Source organism: Taudactylus pleione, unplaced genomic scaffold (genome assembly GCF_031769625.1).
Source record: "Taudactylus pleione unplaced genomic scaffold, aTauple2 ptg000041l, whole genome shotgun sequence".
NCBI lineage: Eukaryota > Metazoa > Chordata > Amphibia > Anura > Myobatrachidae > Taudactylus > Taudactylus pleione.
In genome coordinates, this window is record NW_028284443.1 from 66,411,118 (window position 1) to 66,434,538 (window position 23,421).

The 23,421-nt window shown below is 43.9% G+C and overlaps 1 protein-coding gene across 3 annotated transcripts in view; it reads right to left on the bottom strand.

Moving 5' to 3' along the window:
• Positions 1–23,421, bottom strand: part of NDFIP2 (Nedd4 family interacting protein 2) — a 345,019-nt gene that overhangs the window by 267,811 nt on the left and 53,787 nt on the right. For 2 of the 3 annotated variants that reach the window (XR_015872919.1, XM_088459031.1), the window contains exons 3-4: positions 19,254–19,381; positions 6,333–6,392 (exon numbers count right to left, since the gene is read on the bottom strand). Coding sequence is in view for 2 of the 3 variants with exons in the window: in XM_088459031.1 (XP_088315157.1) it covers positions 6,333–6,392; positions 19,254–19,381 (188 nt within the window). In the remaining variant the exon portion in view is untranslated. The remainder of the gene's footprint in view (positions 1–6,332; positions 6,393–19,253; positions 19,382–23,421) is intronic. The other variant, XM_088459043.1, reaches the window with a different exon arrangement.

Below are 23,421 nucleotides of genomic sequence, written 5' to 3' on the forward strand. Positions count from 1 at the left end.
TGATTTTGAATCCCTGCTGACGAGCAGCAGCAAAGAACACAATGCTCAGAAGACGTCGGAGATAGATAGATATATTCACACACACACACCCCAAAGGAAGCACTCCAGATAAATAAGAGAGACACTTACTATGGCATAAAGTGCCGTAGTAAGTGTCTTTTATTCATCTGGAGTGCCTCCTTTGGGATGTTATATTTCAGTAACCCTGCTTTGCGGTCCTGCTGTGGAAAGGCACCCGGCGCAGTTGCTGTATATTCCTACAGAGTGCCGGATAGTGGAGATATGTGTGTCATTTATATATATATATATATATATATATATATATATATATATATATATATATATACATATACACACATCTGTATAATCATACTGATGGCCTTCGATCTCTGACTGCCAAAATATCAAGAGAAAATGATTGTACCACCCACAGAGGTGGTAGGTGCATATACACTGCACTTTTGGTCCAATTTTGTGCGTTCAAATTGGATGAATATTAAACTGCAAATTAGATGCGATCAGTTTTCTTCTGCCAAAACATGATCGGAGGTACATACACACTCTTCCTATTTCGCATGAAGGGTCAAAATCGAAAGAACGGCCTGACTATTGTATATGTGTGTATCCAGCTTAGGACCACTGGTGATCATGCAACAAGCAGACAAGCCTCTTTTATTATATTTTATCTGACAAAAGCAGAAACCTGTAGACTTCTGGTGCTGTAGCCCATCCACTTAAAGGTTCGGCATGCTGTATTCAGAGATGCTCTTCGGAATACCATTGTTGTAAAACATATTTCAAAGCTGCTTCCTTCCTATCAGCTTTAAACAGTCTGGTATTCCACTCTGACCCCTCTCGTTGTTGAGGTGTTTTAGCCCACAGAATTGCTGATCACTTGATGTTTTTTTGCTTGGCACTCCATTCTCTGCAAACTCTAGTGACTATTGTGCGTAGAAACCCCAGGAGATCAGGTAGTGAAACCACCCTATCAGGCATCAGCATTTATTCCATGGTCAAAATCATTTTGATCACATTCTTGTGTTGGTCTGAACAACAACTTAAAAGCTTAACCATGTCTCCATTCGGTTACTGCCGATTGACTAATAAAGATATTGTACTTTTTGTCATGTTTGGATGTTTCAGCGTTTGGGGAACATAATAGATAGTCTACATCTGGAATCAGTGAAGAGTTTGATTTAGGAATGAAGTTGGCAGCATAGGGCTAAGCCTTTGGGAGGCAAGTCCATAAGTGTTATTGACATTGATACAGAAGGGTGATACCCTGTGTGATGCATCGGACATTCAAGTACGTGAACTTTCTATACTACAATTTTTTTTCCTGGTGTTCAAGTCTTAAATACTTATGCTGGCCATACACGCTACTGATATTGGCGGATCGCCCCGATAATTGTAGCGTGTGGGGGGGCGACCGAGGGTTAAATATTGCTCGGTCGGGCATGCCGGATTGTCCAGCATGCCCGTCCGATGCGATATTTCCCGGTAAACGGTCGGCCGCATCGGGCAGATCGTCAGGTTGCCCTGCATGTCAGCCCGATGAACGATGACGACGAACGACCCGCGGGATCGCGCATCGTCGTCATCGTTCATCTTTTTGGGGTTAAAAATGGACGATAGAGTGGACGACTGAACGATAACGATATCATTATCGTTCAGTCGTCCGCTTTATCGCCCAGTGTGTACGCACCATTACTGTAGTGAAATTTTGTCTGTTGTATATTTTCTACCAACTGAGAATTTAAGACTTGGACACCAGAAAAAAAATTGTGGTATTGAAACAGATTATGTACTTGAATGTATGTATGTAAGTACCCTTGCGTCACACAGGGAATCACCCATATAGGCAAAAATGTATGGGCTAGCTGAAGGTAAAAAAAAAAAGCAGTCAATGGCATGTGGTGGTATTTTACACAAACTAATAGCTGGATTTGGGACAGATCAGAACAGATGGCATGGCAACATTATTAATGCTATTAGGCCATGGACAAAAGTGTCCATCCCCTCCTTTTTAATTACAAAAATAGGTGTAATAACTAGGCTGGAGGTGGGTATGATAATCTCTTGCTGTATCAAGTCGGCCAAAATTAGTCTGGGGAGAGTCAAAGCTTTGATAACTCCTGATTGATTGTAGTGAGCCAGTGGGTTGTTTTGACAGGGATTGTTTTCTTATTGATCTGGGCTATGCTTGATGAAAATATAAGAAGGAAAATAAGAGTTATGGTAGACTTACCTTTGAGATCCATAGGGTCCACAGGGATGACCATGGGGAAATGTGGTTGGAGTGATCCAGGCACCAAACAGTTAAATCAAAAAGAAAAAAGCACCAAGCGCCAAGGGGGAGTATACCTCTGTACAATATACGTATATTAAAATGTGTGGACAGCTGCCAACCACCTGGGAATGATGCCACCACTCCCAAACGACACAAAAAGCGCCGGTGACCACAAGAAGATATGTAATTAGGTGAAACGGCGCTATGCACACAAATTCACCATAGGTAATACATATGGTTTAAAACATTTATTAAAAAGAAATAATTAAGCAGTATATATAAGCAAAAATACAAGAGGAGAAATACAAAGAATAAACACTCTGCATAAGCTGTAATCTGTAGTAGGGTATTATGTATAACACATCCACATGATATACTAATGGATGAAAGTGATGAGAATGTAGCAGCTGCTGTTCAAAATGAGAAACTGTCTCACTCCAGAAGATGTACTAGTGAGTGATGTCCAAAATATAGCATAACATCAAGTCACACGTCACTGTTAAATGGCAACCGCTGGTAAATACCTAGCGGTGAGGAGACCCGTAGGTAGAAGCTCCAATGTTGGGCAGATGGTGTAATGAGAAAGTATACCACCACCCTGAAAAAAAGTTTTAACAGCCGCCAGAGAAGCAATCCTTTGCTGGTACCAAACTGACAGCGCAGAAACTTGTACTCTCAGGGTAACCAGGCGGAGACCAAGGTCTAACCCAGCCTGGAGAAAAGCAAGCACCAGGGAAACCCTAAAAACCTTAGGGTCATACTCTCTGTGGGAACACTATTGACCAAAGGAGTCCCAAACTCTGATATAGATGCGAGCAGAGGAAGGCTTTCGTGCCCTAAGCATCACCTGAATCACAGAGCTGGTGAAACCTTTGACTCTTAATATGGAAGACTCAAGAGCCACGCCATGAAAGACAGATGAGGTAGGTCCGGAGGTAAACAGGGACCCTGTGCTAACAGATCCGGCCATAGATGAAGAGGAAACAGATTTTCTATGGATAGACTCCGTAGGTCAGTGAACCAATGGCGCCTGGGCCAAGCAGGAGGTACCAGTATTACTGTGCAGCCTTCCCGCTTGAATTTCCTAAAGACCCTTGGGAGGAGGGAAAATTGGAGCAAAGACGTACGCCTGCTTGAAGTCCCACCTCACTGCCAGCGCATTCATGAAGGCGGCTGAGGGATCTCTGGTCCTGGACCCGCACCTGGGGACCTTGTAGTTGTCACGTGAGACAATGAGGTTTACGTCTGGTAGGCCCCATTTGTTCACCAGGAGTTGAAAGACTCTCGGGTGGAGAGCCCACTCTCTGGCGTGTATGTCCTGACGACTTAGGAAGTCCGCTTCCCAGTTGAGCACTCCCGGGATTAATATTGCCGAGATAGCCAAAAGAGGACATTCTGCCCAGATCAGAATGTTTGCCACTTCCATCATGGCTGTCTGACTTTACGTGCCTCTCTGATAATTGAGATAGGCTACTGTTGTCGCGTTGTCAGACTGGAGCTGAACCGGCCTGCCTTGGAGGAGGTCCTGTGCCAGAATGAGAGCTTTGTATACTGCATGAAGGTCCAGGATGTTTATGGGCAGGTGACTTTCCCGAGTTGTCCATCTTCCCTGGCGTCCGTGGTAAGGAGCACCCCATTTGGAATCCAAAAGGGGCGACCCTTGTCCAGATGAGACTTTTGTAGCCACCATGAGAGAGAAAGCCGAACCTCCGGAGTGAGAAGGATCCTCTGGGATCGTATTATATGTTAATGCCTGTTCCACCAGGACAGAATCAATTGTTGCAGAGGCCTGTAGTGGAACTGGGCATATTCCACCTTGTTGAAGGTGGATACCATTGACCTGCAACGCTGATCGAATGGATACCCTTAGATTGCAGAGCAATTTGCGCACTCGCAATAATAGGGCCGAAATCTTGACCCCTGGCAGAAACACCCTTTGTGTCTGAGAATCCAGCAGTGCCCCCAGATGTACCATCCAATGTATTGGAGAAATTGAGGACTTCTTCCAACTGATGATCCAGCCGTGCGTCTTTAGGCAGGCAGTGGACAGTTGGAGATGGTGTTGTAAAACAGCTGGAGACTATGCCAATATCAAGAGGACATCCAAGTATGGCAGTATTCTGACTCCCTGATGCCTAAGATGGGCCATCATAACTGCCATTATTGGTGAAGACCATCAGGGGCCGTTGACAGACCAAAGGGCAGTGCCTGAAATTGATAATGTTGCTGCAGAACAGCAAACAGTAGAAACCGTTGGAGGGATGGCGTAATAGGCACATGCAGATACGCATCCTGAATGTCCAGGGAAGCCATAAAATCCCTAGGTTCCATTGCCAGAACAATTGACCGAAGAGTATCCATACGGAACTTGGGTACACAGATTAACTTGTTGAGGGTTTTCAGATTTAGAATAGGGCGATGAGACCCATTTGGTTTCTGAATCAAAAAAAGATTGGAATAACCACCCCTTCCGTGCTGAACCACAAAAACTGGGAGACTAGACAAAAAAAACCTCCGGAGACTAGCAGCTTCATCAGAGACTGACAAGTGGTCGATGGGCATCTCATATACAAAAGGAGGGTAGGAGGAGCGATCCAGACGTGGGAAAACTTTGGATGGATCGCTGTCTGGGCTGGGGAGGGGCTGCCGGGAAGAGCCTACCTCCCCTATGCTGCATTAACCGCCGAGTGCGCTGGTATCCAGTAGCGACTGCTACTACCATCCCCGGCACCAGACAGATATGCCCCGGTGGTCTTAGTGGGGGAGTGGAAACACCTATTGCCCCACTACAGCGACCTCTGGCGGGTCTCCAATGCTGGAGGTACAGACTGCCTCACACGGTTTTCTGCCAGTGCTTACCAGCATTTCCGTGTTCCCGGCCGCAGTTCTGGGTTCCAGCATCGCCGCTAGCTGAGCTCTGCTGGTGCCCGTCGAAATCACCAGTTCGGTTACTGGTGTTGCGGCACCGGCGGAAGAAGATGGAGCAGCAACACCGGACATCCATTAAGACACCTAGTGCTGCTTGCTCTGAAGAAAAATATAATATAAAGCTTGGGACTGCTAAGCAGTCCCTCTGTTTGAAGATGCAACTAATCCTGCCACACCAAACAAAAAACTGAATGCCTGTGGCCAGGGGTGAGGTATATGTGGAAGATGACACGAGGCATCCTGGGAGCTAAAAGATTAACGGTTTGGTGCCTGGATCACTCCGACCACATTTCCCCATGGTAATCCCTATGGACCCTGAAAAGGAATGTTTTTCTCAATATGCACTCAACAAACTATATGATTGTATTTCTTAATAATGTTTCATAATTAATAATGAAGGTTTTGAGACTCTTGTATTCAGTTCAATATATTGGGAACTGAACCATACCTTACTGAATCCCAACCATGTTAATTACTTTGTTCTCACTTGTTTAAGTGGGTTACAAGGTGGGGCTGGTAGTCTCTTCTTTAGGTTCCACTCATCTTTAAACTAAAATATGAGACAGACATGAAATGCCTGTCAAATCATAATGGTTTCAAGAACAGATATCCAAAAATCTGTCAAGAGGCACTAGCTGTCAGAATTCTTTTATTTTGGCAGGGACAGAGGGGGGATTGTAATCAAGTCATTATGAAAAAACTGAGATTGTCCTTAAAATGTAATATAAGCACTATTATGTATAAATATACATTAGTGTGCTATTTGAGCACAACACAACTTCTTTACTGTGTGAAAGTAAAAACAAATCTGTTTCACATATCAGGGTTTTTTTTTTTACCATCCTGAGAATTCATATTAAAAGATGTGTTGTTGGGGTAATCTTTTAAAATTTGTGATTTACCAACTCACTGTATAGCTCATATATCTGACTAAACTAAAGGAAGAATACGGAATATATTATAAAACAGTAGCATGACAAAGTACAGCATTACCATGTAGCAATGTATAGAAGACAATTTATCACCCAAGATCTTAATAACAGAGGGAAACAGGAAAAAAGTTCATATCTCAGCATGAAACACATGGATATTAAAGTCTGAAATTGTTCCATACCTCTGAAGGGCTGAGGAATATTTCATCAAACAGACTTCTAGACTCTCTAATTTGGCCGTGCTTAGCATGAAAAACAAAGACACAAAACAAAGACTGAAGCAGAGGTGTTAGGTCATCGACCTAGAAGATAAACATTTTTTACCAGTTTCTCAGCCTTTAATGTTACAATCAACTTTTACAGCAGTTATGGAAGCAGTTCTATCTAAAATGTTAAAATAATTGGATAAAGAAAGTTATATTGTCATGTTCAAAAAAATATCAAGGTGGTAAACTTACATACTGCATAGAGACTGCACAAAAGGGTCATCATAGAGAATGGCTAAGCATAGATGTTGAAATACAGTCTATCTCAGATGAGGATATCCCTAAGGGGTTATCGTACTCTTCCATAAAGCATGCTAATATAAAAGTATTAAAGCAGCATACTATGAAAGCTGCAGTTTGGATACTCAGGAACACCAGGCAGATCATGTCACCTCAAATCATTAAATGAACAGATCTGATCACATAATCATCTCACAGTGTGGTTAGCTGGGCCTGATTCAGCAAGGATCGCAGTTGCTAATACGCACGCAATCGGCCGATTGTTGCATTCGGGACTGCGATAGCAGTGACTAAGCAGACCCATTGCACAGCGATTGACAGGAGGCGTCGTTTGTGGGTGGTGATGGGGGTCGGTGAAATGCAGGTGTGCCAGCACGTTTCAACGACATTGCTTGGGCGTGCATAAATTATCCACTGCAATGCCATACGCAACCTGAGGTCTCAGTGTGCGCTGAAGTTAGCAATTCCTGAGTAAGGTCAGAGCTTGTGCAAGTGAGTGGCTGTGATGGCACTACCTCTTTCCTGCCAGGGCTGCCACTCTCTGCTTTGGTGCCTCTAGCACACTCAGCTGATTCAACAGACTGCTGAATTAGCCCACAGTGTGCTAGAAGCACTAGAGCAGAGAGCGACACCCCAGGCAGGAAAGAGGAACTGCACAAGTTTTGACAGGTGCAGGGTGCTAGAATGAACACTAGGATGTGTGTAAGGTAAAGTGGGCGTCCTTGTGTAGTGCTACGGCGGCATAGCGATCTCAATTAATTAGCATACTATCGCAGTTGAACTGCGTGCGTAATAGTAATTGTATTCACAGCTGCGATCCCTAAGGAATCAGGCCCCATGTGCACAATTTAATGCAGTCAGTGGCTGCCAAACCAAAATCTGATCCCTCCCTATCACATTTTGATCAGCCATAAATGACTTTTATGATGGTACAATGGCAGGTTAAAATATTGGCATAAAAGATCTACCTATTCAAAATACAAATAATGTAGAAGAAGAAAAAAAAAAAAAAAAGCACAAAATAAAAGGTAAAAAGGTCTGTAAAGTGGAATATTACATAGGTCATATATACCCTCAATCAGTTCGATTCACCAAATCCTAAAAAAAAAAAAAAAGAAAAAGCAATGCACAAAAATAAAAATCTTCCCTATATTGTGTAACAACTCTGCTAAAAAGCATATAACAAGCAAATGTGTTTAAACTTAATTCTGACTGAACAAAATTCACTCTAGCAGCTTTCATTGTACATGTGTAAAAGCTCTGAAGCACACAGGCTCATCAAACGCTGCTCATTATCGCACACTAGAGGAAAGTATCTCATGCGGTGTAATTGATCTGGGCTGACAAATACTGCCTAACACCACTCTGTGTGCTGAAATGGGCTCGTAGAACAAGATAGCACTAAGTACAGTTCTCTCACACGACATAAAACAACAAAACAAGATAACAGTTAAGTGCTACACCAGTGTTTCCCAAACTTTTTTGATTCGCGGCGCCATAGTGCTTCAGCATTATTTTCACGTCACCCCTAAGTCAAAAGTTTGTTATTGAGAAATTCAGAAAACAATGTAGTGAAGGAGTAAAGTGAAGTAAATTGTGTTTACACGTCAACCTTAGGTTTGGTTATGTGGTGGTGGACAGGTTTGTGCACATATTTACATTACATTGACCATAAAGAATTTGATCTGGTGCTGGCGCACAGTTTGGGAACCACACAATTCCAACAAGTTAAGGAAAAAAAAATTAAATAATAAAAAAAAAAAAAACACACACGATAATAACATACTTTGTGTGTAATATTATATATACATACATACATACACACACACACGATGGCGGCACTCAGGAAGAGAGACTCGCAGGGTGAGTAACCAATGTTTCAATGCTGTATTGGGTAGTGCAATTTTATCAGGGTGGACCCTGACATATGCACTGCCCAATACTGTATGTATGTATGTATGTATGTATGTATGTATGTATGTGTATATATATATATATATATATATATATATCTCGTGTTCCCTCTAGCTCCGGCGGGAGGCAGGGCGCCGGAGCTAGAGAGGGCATGCACGTGCGCGACCGAGAAGGGGGCGTGGTCATCGAAAAGGGGGCGTGGTCATCGAAAAGGGGGCGTGTCTATAAGGCGCGTCCCCTTTTCGTCACTCTCGGGGGCGTGCCCGGCACTTACAGCCCCCAAGCCCTGCAGACAGGGAGAATAGATGACGGGCGCATGCGCCCGGCGTCTATTCTCCGGCAGTGACCGGGTCACCGCACATTTCTTCACCCGCGGGACACTGCGACCCGCGGGTGAAGATGGTTCCCGCAGGCTGTTAGGGCAGGGCGCTTTTTGCCTTCCAGAAAGAGGGCAGGGCGCCGCGCTCAGCTAAAACAGCCTAGCGGGAACCCTATATTATATATATACACACACACATATATACATATACACACACAGTCAGGTGCATAAATATTGGGACATTGACAGAATTTTCATATTTTGGCCTCTATTCACCACCACAATGGCTTTGAAATGAAACAAACAAGATGTGCTTTAACTGCAGACTTTCAGATTTAATTTGAGGGTAATTACATCCAAATCAGGTGAACGGTGTAGGAATTACAACAGTTTCAATATGTGCCTCCCACTTTTTAAGGGGCCAAAAGTAATGGGACTATCAACTCAAAAGCTATTTCATGGACAGGTGTGGGTTATTTCATTAACAATTAAAACAGGTAAAAGGTTTGGAGTTGATTCTAGGTGTGACATTTGCAATCAGTTGCTGTCAACTCTCAATATGAGATCCAAAGAGCTGTCACTATCAGTGAAGCAAGCCATCATTAGACTGAAAAATCAAAACAAACCCATCAGAGAGTTAGAAAAAACATTGTGTGGCCAAATCAACTGTTTGGAACATTCTTAAAAAGAAAGAACGCACCTGAGAGCTCAGCAACACCAAAAGACCCGGAAAACCACGGAAAACAACTGTGGTGGATGACAGAAGAATTATTTCTCTGGTGAAGAAAAACCCCTTCACAACAGTTGGCCAAATCAAGAACACTCTCCAGGAGGTAGATGTATATGTGTCAAAGTCAACAATCAAGAGAAGACTTCACAAGAGTGAATATAGAGGGTTCACCACAAGATGCAAACCATTGGTGAGCCACAAAAACAGGAAAAACAGATTAGAGTTTGCCAAACAACATCTAAAAAAGCCATTACAGTTCTGGAACAACATCCTATGGACAGATGAGACAAAGATCAACTTATACCAGAGTGATGGGAAGAGAAAAGAAGGAAAGGAACTGCTCATGATCCAAAACATACCACCTCATCAGTGAAGCATGGTGGTGGTAGTGTCATGGCGTTGGCATGTATGGCTGCCAATGGAACTGGTTCCCTTGTATTTATTGATGATGTGACTGCTGACAAAAGCAGCAGAATGAATTCTGAAGTGTTTCGGGCAATATTATATGCTCATATTCAGTCAAATGCTTCAGAACTCATTGGACGGCGCTTCACAGTGCAGATGGACAATGACCCGAAGCATACCGCAAAAGCAAACCAAAGAGTTTTTTGAGGCTAAAAAGTGGAATGTTATGCAATGGCCAAGTCAATCCCCTGACCTGAATCCGATTGAGCATGCATTTCACTTGATGAAGACAAAACTGAAGGGAAAATGCCCCAAGAACAAGCAGGAACTGAAGACATTTGCAGTAGAGGCCAGGCAGAGCATCACCAGGGATGAAACCCAGCGTCTGGTGATGTCTATGCTTTCCAGACTTCAGGCTGTAATTGCCTGCAAAGGATTTGCAACAAAGTATTAAAAAGTGAAAGTTAGATTTAGGATTGTTTAGTTTGTCCCATTACTTTTGGCCCCTTAAAAAGTGGGAGGCACATATAGAAACCGTTGTAATTGCTACACCGTTCACCTGATTTGGATGTAACTACCCTCAAATTAAATCTGAAAGTCTGCAGTTAAATCACATCTTGTTTGTTTCATTTAAAAGCCATTGTGGTGGTGAATAGAGGCCAAAATATGAAAATTCTGTCAATGTCCCAATATTTATGGACCTGACTGTGTATATCTGTGTATATCTGTGTGTGTATATTGTCAAAACCGGATAATTGGCGAAGACAGAATCTGTTTGCAATTGGAATCTGCGCAATGCTATCTTGTAAAGGGCGTCAAGACTCCATCTTAGAAATAAAATCTCACAGCACTATTTTGTAAAAAAACGGTGCATAGTCAGCCTTCCTCAAACACAGGCAGACAGTGTTTAACACAAACACTAACTTATTAGCATTCGGAACCCTATACAAAGCCCATCTTCAACCCAAAACAGGCAGAATAAACAGGGAGGCTCCGACAGCACAGCTGGAAGCCTCCTTCCTGTATGAGGATTAAATTCACTGTATAAACACATTTTGCAATTGCAGTTTAAAAACATCAGAAAAATACATGTGTGCTTGTATATATATATATATATATATATATATATATATATGTGTGTGTGTACATGTGGCCCATCATGCATGGACTTCTGTGTATAATATCACACACAAGACTTATATTTGAAAAGTAGCAAAATTCCCTGCAACTCATACACACAATGTTAAACAGAACACAGTCAGTTTTTTAGCGATCCTTCCCAAAATCATACTGGCATGGCCACACACACATAGATGCCCTTCCAGCTTAGTGCTGCTCGCTGAGTGCCCCACCGACCCTCAGACGCACAACGCAATTCAGTGCTGTTTTCCCCACATACATACATTTAAAAGCAATGGTCCCGTAACGCAAAAAGGATAATTATTACTTGGTTTAAACGCAATGTCAGTATATAAAGAAATGAATGTTTTCTGTAACTATGGCTTAGTTAATGACAATTGGACTGTGTGTGGAGCCGTACTGATCTACTCTGTTTCCACAGCGTTCCGGTGACATCAATATGAAGATCAGAACATGCGGCTATGAAATATGAATGTTAGAGAGAATAACTATTTGAAATGTTGTTTGCCATAGCAGCTTAGTTTTGCATGTGGGGGATGCAAAGGGAGGTTGGAGACCTTTTGTATCCATTTGGAATTGTCCAATAAATGCCCTGTAACAGATTTCTAACCCCTACCAAAGAACAATGACATTGTGTAGGCTTGTTTACATTTTTGTCCAAAGGACTGGTTATTCCAGTCTAATAACTGGGACTAGGATTTAATTAGCAGTAGTTCAGGTAACCAAAAGGATACTCCCTTTCTGATGACCTCACAGGTAAAAGGGGGCGGGAACATAGCATGCACATCCTGAGAACACACAGCCAGCAGACACACTTGCAGATCTTTGGAAGAGAGAGGTTTGCTCCCTCACAAGACAATGGAAAAATGGGTCTCAGTTCCTCTGGGTTATAGCCAAGTATAAATTGTGCAATATTTAGCCTATTTGGGTGTCTGTAGCTATTTTTGGTGTTAATCTGTTATTAGCTTAGCATGGTGTGTGGTTTGTAGTTTTCTAAGGATATTCATGAGTCTGTGTTAGCATACAGTGGATGATATGTTATCTAATCTGTACTTTTCATCTACACTGTAGGGTACAATAGTCTGTTATCAGCATGCAGGAAAGGGATTGATTATGGAGTTTTTGTAATATTTGTAAATGATTGATGCTGGTTGATTGAGATCCCATGTGTTCTGTGTTAGGGCCTTCCCATGTGCTCTGTGTTAGGGCCTTCCCATGTGCTCTGTGTTAGGGCCTTCCCATGTGCTCTGTGTTAGGGCCTTCCCATGTGCTCTGTGTTAGGGCCATCACATGTGCTTGAACAATATCTCTGCTTGGGAGAGATGGGCTTGGTATGTGTTGTATACTCATGAATGTAATCATAGGGTGGTATCAGTTATATATTATGGAAGTTGAATTAATAACAGCTTTGAATGGTCATAAGTAATTGCCGTGTGGGTCAGATAGGTATATTGTCTGCAGTTTATTAGAGATGGCTACTTCCATGTGGGGTGAACAAAGGAAATAATAATTCTACCCAGTTATGGTGTTGTATGGGTCAGATAGGTATATTGTCTTTATTATAATTGTGATCATTTATGGATGTATGATTTACAGAGTTATAACTTAATGTGAGTTTTCAAATTGGAGTTTGCCTAGGGATCATGAGGCTTGCAAACAAAGGAAGAGCATGTGCTTCAGCCCTTCCCCCTCCCCACGGTCTAGTGGGCACGGGATGAGGTCTGTTGTAGGATGGTATTGTTGTATATTGGAATCAGCTTGTGTTGTACATGTTAGAATATTAAATGGTGCAGTGTTTGCCTGATGTGTTGGCATATGATATCCAGCTTGCATATTTAATTAACTATGGCATTATGGGAGATTTCAATGAGGTATCTTCATAATGGAGTTTGTTTGTAGACCATGCGGTTTGGACAATAGGGCAGGAAGCATTCCTAAACCCCCCCCCCCCCCCCTCACACACAAACACACACACCATCACCAGCCATCTTGAACATGTGCTCCCAGCAGACATTGATATCTCTCTCAATGTATTTTGATGTGTCTGTTTTTCTCTCTTTCTCTCTCTCTCTCTCTGTCTCATATTGCTCATTGTATTTTGATCTTTAATAACCGTTTCATGTATTTTAACTGTACCTTATGACCTAATGTTTGTACAATTTATTTGCGCTCATTATTAGATCATAGCGTTGTAACATCTGTACTTTTACCTGAATAATAATCTTTAGCGCTTTGGACCGCTATTCAACTGTCTCAGTATTCCATTAATGGTATAATCAAACACAGCGCTAATTAGCAACATCTTGTGGTTTCAAAAGGTATAGGCAGGTTTTGTCTTAGAGGTTCTAGGCAGGTGAATCTTAGAGGTTTATAGGCAGGAATGTATTAAAAGGTTTATTGATAAATTCAACTAATTATATATATATATATATATATATATATATATATATACATATACACACACACACACACACACACACATATACGTTAATCACGCTGGCTATTACCATTTCCCGATAAAAAGAAACCGGTCGTGTGGACGGATTACATGTAGTGTAAACAAGTAATACATTAAGCAGATAGCGCACAATAATTAAAGAAAACAATGAACTGTACATTTTACCAGCATATTCTACAGAAGAATGTGTCATTACCAAAGGCCTAAAAAAGAATTCTGCTTAGCTTTTTTGTTTGTGTTCTATGTTGGTCTATTAGGGCTTTTCTTTTTATTTCAACTGAACTACTGTACTTCAGGACAAGAAAAAAAAATTACTACAAATATGGGTGACTTATCAAGTATGGATTTGTATAGCCATCAGCCAATGTGAGTCATCTGTTTACAGCCGCCCTTCTGCACTACGTCACAAACTTGACATATAGGGTGGTATCCAATTAGCCCTGAACATGGTTCAGGCGCTAATGGATAGCTGCGATCGCCGAAAAACGGGGATTATCCCCGTTTTTCGCCAATGCTTTTTTGCACCATATCCTATTATTTTTGTCAAAATAATAGGATAATTCTCCCAAAAACACAGAGGATCCGCGATAAGCTCGCGGACCTATGTGGTTTTTTTTATCATTTTGGTGGTGAAAAAACAGCACCTATCGATTATTTTTCAGGACATATCAGGTCCCAAAAAATATCCACTAGTGCCAGCAATGGACAGTACTTCAGGGCAGTGGCGTAACTAGGGCAGGGCGAGCGGGGTGCGTGCCCTGGGCGCCGTTGGACCGGCGGGGCGCCGCCGGCCACGGTACCGGCCCGCCCTAGTTAGCCAGTGTAGCGCCGACCGCAATGAGTGCGGTCAGCGCTACACATTTACACAGGACCGGCGCGAGGCTTCCAGCGCCGGTCCTGTGCTGCACGCCTGAGCCCGTTCCCTCCCCCTGAGCGCTTGCCCAATAGCGCCAGGAGGCGGGCTCAGGCTGTGCATAACACACGCACCGCTGCCAGCGCTGGCGGCGATGCGTGTGTTAAACAGCAGCCAATGAGAGTCAGATAGACTCTCATTGACTGCTGCAGCACCCACTGCAAGAGCTGGACTTCCATCCGGCTCTTGCAGTGGGTAATGGGACTGACGTCATGACGTCAGTCCCATAATGCTGAGCGCGCCAGCCCGGACGGGAGCGGAGTCTCGAGCAGGACCAGAGATTCAGGTAAGTATATTTTTAGATATATATATATATATATTTTTTTTTAAACCTATCTGCAGGGGAGGGGAGTGGCTACTACTGGGGGGACCTCTACTGGGGGAGGGGTGGCTACTACTGGGGGCGCCATTGGGAGGACCTACTCTACTGGGGACTACTACTTGGGGGGGAACTACCACTGGGGGCATTATAATAGGGGCCTACTACTAGAGGCACTGCACTCGGGGGACCACTACTGGGAGCAATAATAGGAAAGGCCACTACAGGGGGCACTGGATAGGGGGGGATCACACTACAGGGTGCCTGCATAAGGGGACCACTACTGGGAAAACTGCATGGGGGGGGGGGAGACTACTGCTGGGGGCACTATATAAAGGGCACTGCATAGGGGGGGGGGGGACTACTACTACTGGGGGCACCATATAAAGGGCACTGCATAAGGGGATACTGCTACTGGGCGCACTGCATTGTGGGGACTGCTACTGGGGGCACTGCATAAGGGGGAACACTACGTGGGGCACTGCATTTGGGGGGGCCACTACTGGGGATTCTGTATAAGGTGCACTACTATAGGCCTGCATAAGAGGGACCACAACTGCATACTAGGGGTACTGTATGAGGGGTACTACTGGGGTTAAGATGCATATGGATAGGAATGTTCAGCGTGAAAATAAAGGGGTGTGTCATGTTGACACGCCCCATTTTTTAAGTGACCACGCCCGTTTTTTCCTGCGCGCGCACATATCGGTGTGTTGGTATGGGGGGGTGGGGGGTCTCCGTTTTCACATTTGCCCTGGGCTCCAAATACCCTAGTTACGCCACTGCTTCAGGGCTAAAACGTTAGCCCCACTGCGATCAATTAGCAGCGCTACTAATTTTATATCCCCCATAGTGTGAATGGAGTAGTAGCAATTGCTCTTTACACTACTCTTCACATTCTATCACACCAGCAAGATAAGGCAACATAACCTGTGTGGTCTTCTCATTGTACATTATTGCTTCAGCTATTTTCTGAATAATGGACAGTTATTGTATTTTTGTCTTAAATTGTACTATTCAATTAAAATGTATTGTGAACTTTTCTGTGTGTTAACTAACTCTCATTGGCTTCCAGACATACCAATCACACATCTTATTCTCCTCCCATAACACATTCATCTTAAATATGCATCTAACCATACCAGCCCTTTTTACATAACAAGTGGTCAGAACAATGGGTGTACCTCAGTACAGTTTATGTACTCACAATACATCTGCTCATACAATGGGGTATATTCATAAAGAACATGAAGAGGAAACTATAAATATCCCTATATATCGCATCACATTGATACAGTATATAGTGATGTTTAGTAGCCATTCATGTAGACTTACCTGTTTGGCCCCTTCGCGATCCTGGAAAACAGTGAGATTACAGACATATCGGGAGCCCGATACGCCTGCTTCTCACTGCGCATGCCCCAGCGTCTGAGAGCAGCAGATCATGTCAGGCCTGCTGCAAAGGACGCTGGGGAAGGGGGGCGGAGCCAGCGCTAGGTCCCGGACAGAGAGCTGGGAAGTATGCAACTTCCCTGCTCTGTTCGGCTTGCAATACAGATAACACCATCCTCAGATGACGAATCTGAACCGCAGGACAGGAACGGAAACCTGAACTTTCCGTTCCTTTATAAAATCGCACTCACCATACAAAAGTATGGTGATGCGATGCAGGCATGGAGCGGGGGTGCCGCTGGAGAAGGATTAACCTTCTACATGGTAACTTGCTCCATGAATTGCACGAAGTAGAGAAGAGCCCTAATTTCAGTTAAACAGAGCTCTTTTCTGCTTCATGAATAGACCCCTTTGTGAGTTATGCTGTATACTTACAGCCGAATTCTACTCACTCCGAGTTGCTCTTCATACAAAGAGTATACAAGACAGAAATATCAACTAGTACTACAGATAATGTGAAATGCTGACATATGAATGTGTAGCCCACTGAATTTGAAAGCTTTGATGTTATTTAATTTTTTTATATATATTATATATTGGTTATATGAAATCCATTAATTTATATTTTCACATACAGCTGCCGCGATTATTAAGGTTCCGTAAAGCGGGAAATATTTCCATTTTTAATGAAAATATCCTGGCTATATAACAAAGGGAACTTGCAGGGACAGCAGTTGAGGTACCTGCGAGTTATAGCACTAGCAAATTGTAAGTCTTTCACAGTGTCAGCATCCACCGCCGCCAGAGGCTGCGGGAGAGAAATCAAAAGATATCTCTCCTGCCTGTAAGTCTCCATAGGCTTAAAGCAGTTTACACCATCTGAAACATAACGCGGGAACTCGGTAGCGCTGCGCGTCATTTTGTGTATCTTTTTACCTTCAAAATGCAGATTATTAGCAACGCGATGCGAACAGGATGCACAAGCAGCTTCTGCTGATTAAAATGATATTTATCTGAATGTGAAATGTTATGTTACAGTGTCAGCGGCTGTAACACTGCAACGTAGCATTTCACATGCAGATACACCCGCAGTTGCACACAGAATACAGGCATGCCACATATTTTAATCAGCAGAGGCTGCTTTTGCATCGCTAATATTACGCATCTAAAGGTAAAAAGTTATACGAGAAGACACTTGGTGCTACCAAATCATGCCATGGCATGGCGCTACTAGAAGGGCTGTTTAGCGCACAAGGAAGTAAGATGTATGTGGACACATCTGTAGGGCTGAGATTGTAGTCCCCATTGAGAATAATGGGGACTGAGATCTGCAGTGCTAATTAGCACTCTGCAGAGATTTCTGTGACATCTACTGCATTGTGCTATTAGTACATAGCAACAGTCCAGATTATTATACATAATTTTAAGGAAAACAAAACTTGATACATAAACCCCTTAGTTGTCTACTGAATGACAGCTAAACAACCAGGAATCCAAAAGTAGGGCAACATTGTACCGGTTTGTACCAGGTATAATAATAATTAGGTTTATTTTAAGAACACATTTGCTCAGGGTGTGGGATAGCACATTCTGTACCCATCATTGCATTTTTAAGATATGAATATGGGAATTTTGTAGTTTAGTGCAATGTTTCAGCATTAAACTTCATAAATGGTGTAGTTATGTATTTATAAAACTGCAATAATTATGCATCTTTGCTAAGCAAGCACAGAGGATCACGTTTATTCACATGTGAAAACACAATGCAACATTACCACACACACACACAACTATTTTTCTGACATTCTTCAAACAATGATTAGCATTCATGTACAGTACATACACTGAGCAATAATCATCCAGCGCTATATTGCATTGGCAGGATCTTAATGATTATTATTCAGAGTATGCCCAGCTTAATTACAAGAACATAGGACACTGCAAAAGGTCTACATAAATATGAGATGTAAGGGACTGGGTTTACTTAAATGATATATCCACTTTTGTGCACTTTTTGTTTTTGAAATCATACAATGTAATAGACTGTAGGGTATTTTTAACCAATTACATAGCCCACCTATATACAATAACACTTGGTCTAATATGCATACTATTTTAGGAGTTTAACACACAAATCCCTAAATTTGTTTGTAGCCAGTGTTTTAAGCCAATTTAAAATTATAGCTAGTGTGTATACATTCCTGTACTAGGCACTATCAAGTCATGACAATCTGTTTATTTTGAAGTTAGAGTGTTTAACATTTTTACTATATCCAACCTGTTGGCTCTCTAGCTGTTGTGAAACTACAAGTCCCAGCATGCTTTACCAGCTGGTCAGTATGCTGGGACTTTGGAGCTCATACAGAGTCGGTCGTGAGCGCTGAGCGCTCACAACCGACTATGTTGCCCCACAGCGCATGCGCTAGACCCGGCGAATAATGGGTGCTCCGTCGTTAGGGGTCTCATAGCAGACGGGGCAAGCTGTCGATGTTGAGTGACAGCTCCCCTCGTTTGCTGGGCGGGCCGGGGGTGTGCCCAGCCAAACGGAGGCATTCCAGTCGGAACGCTTGCCGTTTGGGGGCGGCCCCACTGACATCATTGCTGATGTCAGTGGGGAACTTCCTGCTCGAACAGAGCAGGAAGCTCCATGGGGCTTACGAGTGCCCAGACCCTACCCTAGGGTAAGGTCGTAAGCCCCGATGGTCGCGATGGTCTTGACCATCGCGATCATCACTCATGTCGGTCGTTAGAGCTGTGGGTGTTAACCCACAGCTTAACGATCGACAAGGAGGCGGCGGTTCAGGATGCAAGCGGCCGCCCTGTTCAGAGCGACCGCTTGCATCTAACGAACGCCTCTGAATGAGGTCCTTTGTTTCACAAGAGATGGAGAGCCACAGGATTGCCAGGCCTGTGCATGATGTATGATAACATTTACATCTGAAACAGTTATGGGTACTAGATATAAAATTTAAAACCACATAAAATAAAGTAAATAAGCTTTGCTCACCCTCTGTGCTGCTTCAGCAGCTGCTGCAGCCATTGCTGCGGCCTTTGCCTTCTCTGCTTCATCATAAGTTGGAAGAGTAGTTGCTACACTATAGGGAGGTGGTACAGGGTAGAACTCATTGTGTGTTTCTGTGAGTGAAAAAACATAGTAAATACAGATTAAAAAAGACAGTTCAACTATACAACAAATATGAAAGAAACCATAAGATATGAAATAATGTGACTGTTTGCTTGTTTCATATCACTCTGCAGAGTAAGCTAATAATGATGAATAAATGTATGCGTGACCAACGGCTTGAACAGAGTATAAAAGCCCCTGGTAAAAACTGAAGGGACACAGACATGATTCATGCAGGTAAGTAACTTAATAATTGAGTTTCAAAACCAGAGGGAATGATTTATAAGAATAATTACTGCTAATTAATGCTTCATTGTTAAAATAAATGAAAGAGTTAGATGCCAAGTACAGAAACAATGTAGAAAGTCTTCTATAACTGGAATGCCTACTAAACAAAACATTATCTGCACCAACTGAATCAGCCTTTTATGAAGCTTTCTTGGAAGAGCCCAACTAGAGCTGAAGAATTCTCTGTTCACTAACCAATGGTGAGAACATTCACAAAGGCCAGTCTAGAACTGTCAGTACCATTTATGTAACATTAGGCAACCAGTTTCCCAATAATAACATGCATATACGGAATAAAGCAGCCTTTTTCCACAAGCAGCATCCCACAATAGTAAATGGACTACAGAAATGGTTAGGTTCTTCTGGTGTATGAGATGCTCTTCGTTGAAATGTTCTCCATCAAGACAAGTTGTTGACCAAGTTTATTAACCTAGCTATGTCATTAGGAAAACTGTACGCAGAATAGCGCTTTCTGTTGGAAGTAATCATACAATATAATTTCAACGGCATCAAAACTAATAATAAAATTTGCTAATGCATGCATGCTAGTCTTGGGTAAATAGCAGACTCAGAAATGAGATGGACATACTCAATACTGAAAGAAGCTTTTAAGTGCCCATTGGCTCATTATTAGGGTTTTGGCCTACTACATGTGCTCTAAGGGCCTCATTCAGACTCACTCGCGAGCGGCTGTCCGCTCGCAAGTGGGTCGATGGTGTGCACTGCGCATGACGGAGGGAGCTCCGTCGTGCGCATGCGCGAGACGCGACGAGCGAAGGACTTTCCTTCGCTCGTTGTGTCTGATCAAAGGGGGCGTGCTGTCGATGTTGATTGACAGCACGCCCCCTTTGGTGGGCGTGCCTGCCAGACGGAGGCGTTCCCAAGGGAACGCCTACCGTCAGAAGCCGGCCCCACTGACATCACTAGTGATGTCAGTGGGAGTGATTTTGGCTCTGATAGAGCCAAAATCACTCCTGGCCTTGCGGTTGAGAAACTCAACCGCAGGCTTCTGCTCGCAGTGGCGATGGTCGCGACCATCATCCTGCACCCTCGTATAGGCTGTGGGTGGTGACCCACAGCTATACGAGCGTCCAGGAGGACGCTCCATATTTATGGAGGTGGGCCCTGATTCAGAGCGAGCGCTCTGGTCAGAGCGGCCGGCTCTGAATGAGGGCCTAAGATTTTAAGACAAAAACCTTTCCAGATTCCATAATGGAGTAACCAGAAGGAACTGCAACTCCAAATAGCAGACTACATTTTTTGTAACCTATGTGCCCAAGTGTGTTTAGTTCTAGGGATGTTTAATATACTATAATTTTCAGAACAAAATAATTATAAAACCATATGTGTCCATTAAATGTGTTTGCCCCATAAAAAAATCCTTAGTTTCAAATGTTTTTAAACTCTTCTTAATGAAGACAGACCTGTCCACTTACTTTATATTTCTACCGCACATAAGAGGGTCCCAGACTAAAGCTGGCTGCTATGCTCTAGAGTGATTTCCCATCAATCCGATAAACTGTACAATTTTACTGCCAGTGAAAGCTCCCAATATCAGCGCTACACACAGAGCGATTTTTTGTTCAAACCTGACGATTTACTGGTGCATTGATCAGTCACCACAGTAAATTTGCGTATGTCCGCCCCAACAGGGATGAGGAGGTAATCCTTAAAATTCAGAGGAAATAATATGAGATATGGTAAGAACTTACCTTTGTTATCTCTATTTCTACGAAGTCCATAGGGTCCCACAGGATACCTTGGGGTATAGGTGTGACGTCAGTCATCGGGCACCATAGAGTTAAGCTTACAGCCTCCCAGGATGCACTAGGGTCCCCCTCCTATACCCCGCCCCCGAGCCAAGGCATCTCAGTTTTGTACCAAGCCATAGGCCGGAGGAGGAGAAGGAAGAGAGTAAAAAGATCTGGATACACACAAGAATCACATTCTCACCAGAGGGAGACGGAAAAACCGGTGACCAGAGCAAAAGCCCATCTGCAGCACAGGTGCGACAGGGCGGGAGTCCTGTGGAAGCCTATGGACTTCGTAGAAATAGAGATAACAAAGGTAAATTCTTACCACATCTCATATTTTCTACTTCAGGGTCCATAGGTTATCCACAGGATACCTTGGGGATGTCCCAAAGCAGTATCCTTTAAGGGTGGGGACGCTCCTGTGCTGAAAGGAGAATCCGCCGCCCGAAGGAAGCATCCTGAGAGGCGAAGGTGTCAAACCTGTAATACCTCACGAAGGTATGGACAGAGGACCACGTAGCAGCCTTGCAGATGTGGACTGCAGAGGCACCACGTCGAGCTGCCCACGAAGGACCCACAGACCTAGTGGAATGAGCCTTCACAGAAGTAGGAACCGGCAGGCCTTCATGAAGATAAGCTTCAGAAATAGCCATACGGATCCAGGCTGCCAAAGTTTGCTTTGAAGCAGGCCAACCCTTTTTACGGAAGCCATAGAGGACAAACAAGGCGTCCGACTTCCTAAACGAAGAAGTGCGGTCAACATAAGTCCTCAAGGCCCGCACAACATCCAAAGTGGCCTCACCCACTGAAAGGCCAGGTGAGTTAAAAGCCGGTACAACTATTTCCTCGTTAACATGAAACTGGGAAACAACTTTGGGAAGAAATTCAGGACGAGTGCTTAACACTGCCCTGTTCCCATGAAAAATCAAGAAAGGGGGTCTACAAGAAAGAGCCCCTAAATCAGAAACACGTCTGGCTGAAGCTATGGCCAGAAGGAAAACAGTCTTAGCTGTTAGCCATTTAAGATCCACTGAGCCCAGTGGTTCAAACAGCGGTCCTTGGAAAGCCCTCAGAACCACAGTCAAGTCCCAAGGCGCAACAGGTGGAACAAAAGGCGGCTGAATTCGCAGAACGCCCTGCATAAAGGTGCACACATCAGGGATTGTAGCAATCCTACGGTGAAACCAGACAGACAGGGCCGAAACCTTGTCCTTCAAAGAAGCAAGGCGAAGCCCATGGTCTAGTCCCGCTTGTAGGAAGGCGGAGTATCCGAGACAGACGAAACTCCCGCGGTGCATAACGTCTCGGTCGACACCACTGGACGAACGTATGCCACGCACGATGGTATATCCACGCGGAAGACGGTTTCCGAGCTCTTAACATGGTACGCACTACAGAGCTGGAAAACCCCCTGGACCTTAACATGGCTGTTTCAACAGCCACGCCGTCAAAGTCAGCCAAGTCCGGTCCAGGTGAAGACAAGGACCCTGCGACAGAAGGTCCGATCGTAGCGGCAACCGCAGAGGACTGTCCACGGACAGACCCTGAAGGTCTGAGAACCAGTGCCGTCTGGGCCACGCGGGAGCTATCAACAGGAGCATCCCTCCTTCCTGTTTGAATTTCCGGATTACCCGTGGAAGAAGGGAAACCGAAGGAAACAGGTATGCGAACCGGAATGTCCACCGGACGGACAGAGCATCCACCAGAGACGCCTTTTCGTCTCTTGTGCGAGACCCGTACACCGGCAACTTGTTGTTGTGCCGGGACGCCATAAGGTCGATCTCTGGAAGACCCCACTTGTCCACCAGCAGTTGAAAAACGTCCGGGTGCAGGGACCATGCCCCCGAATAAACGTCCTAGCGACTGAGAAAGTCCGCCTCCCAATTTAGCACTCCCGGGATGAAGACAGCTGATATAGCCGGAAGATTGTGCTCCGCCCATACCAGAATCCGAGACACTTCTACGAGAGCCACCCGACTTCGGGTTCCTCCTTACCGGTTTATGTAGGC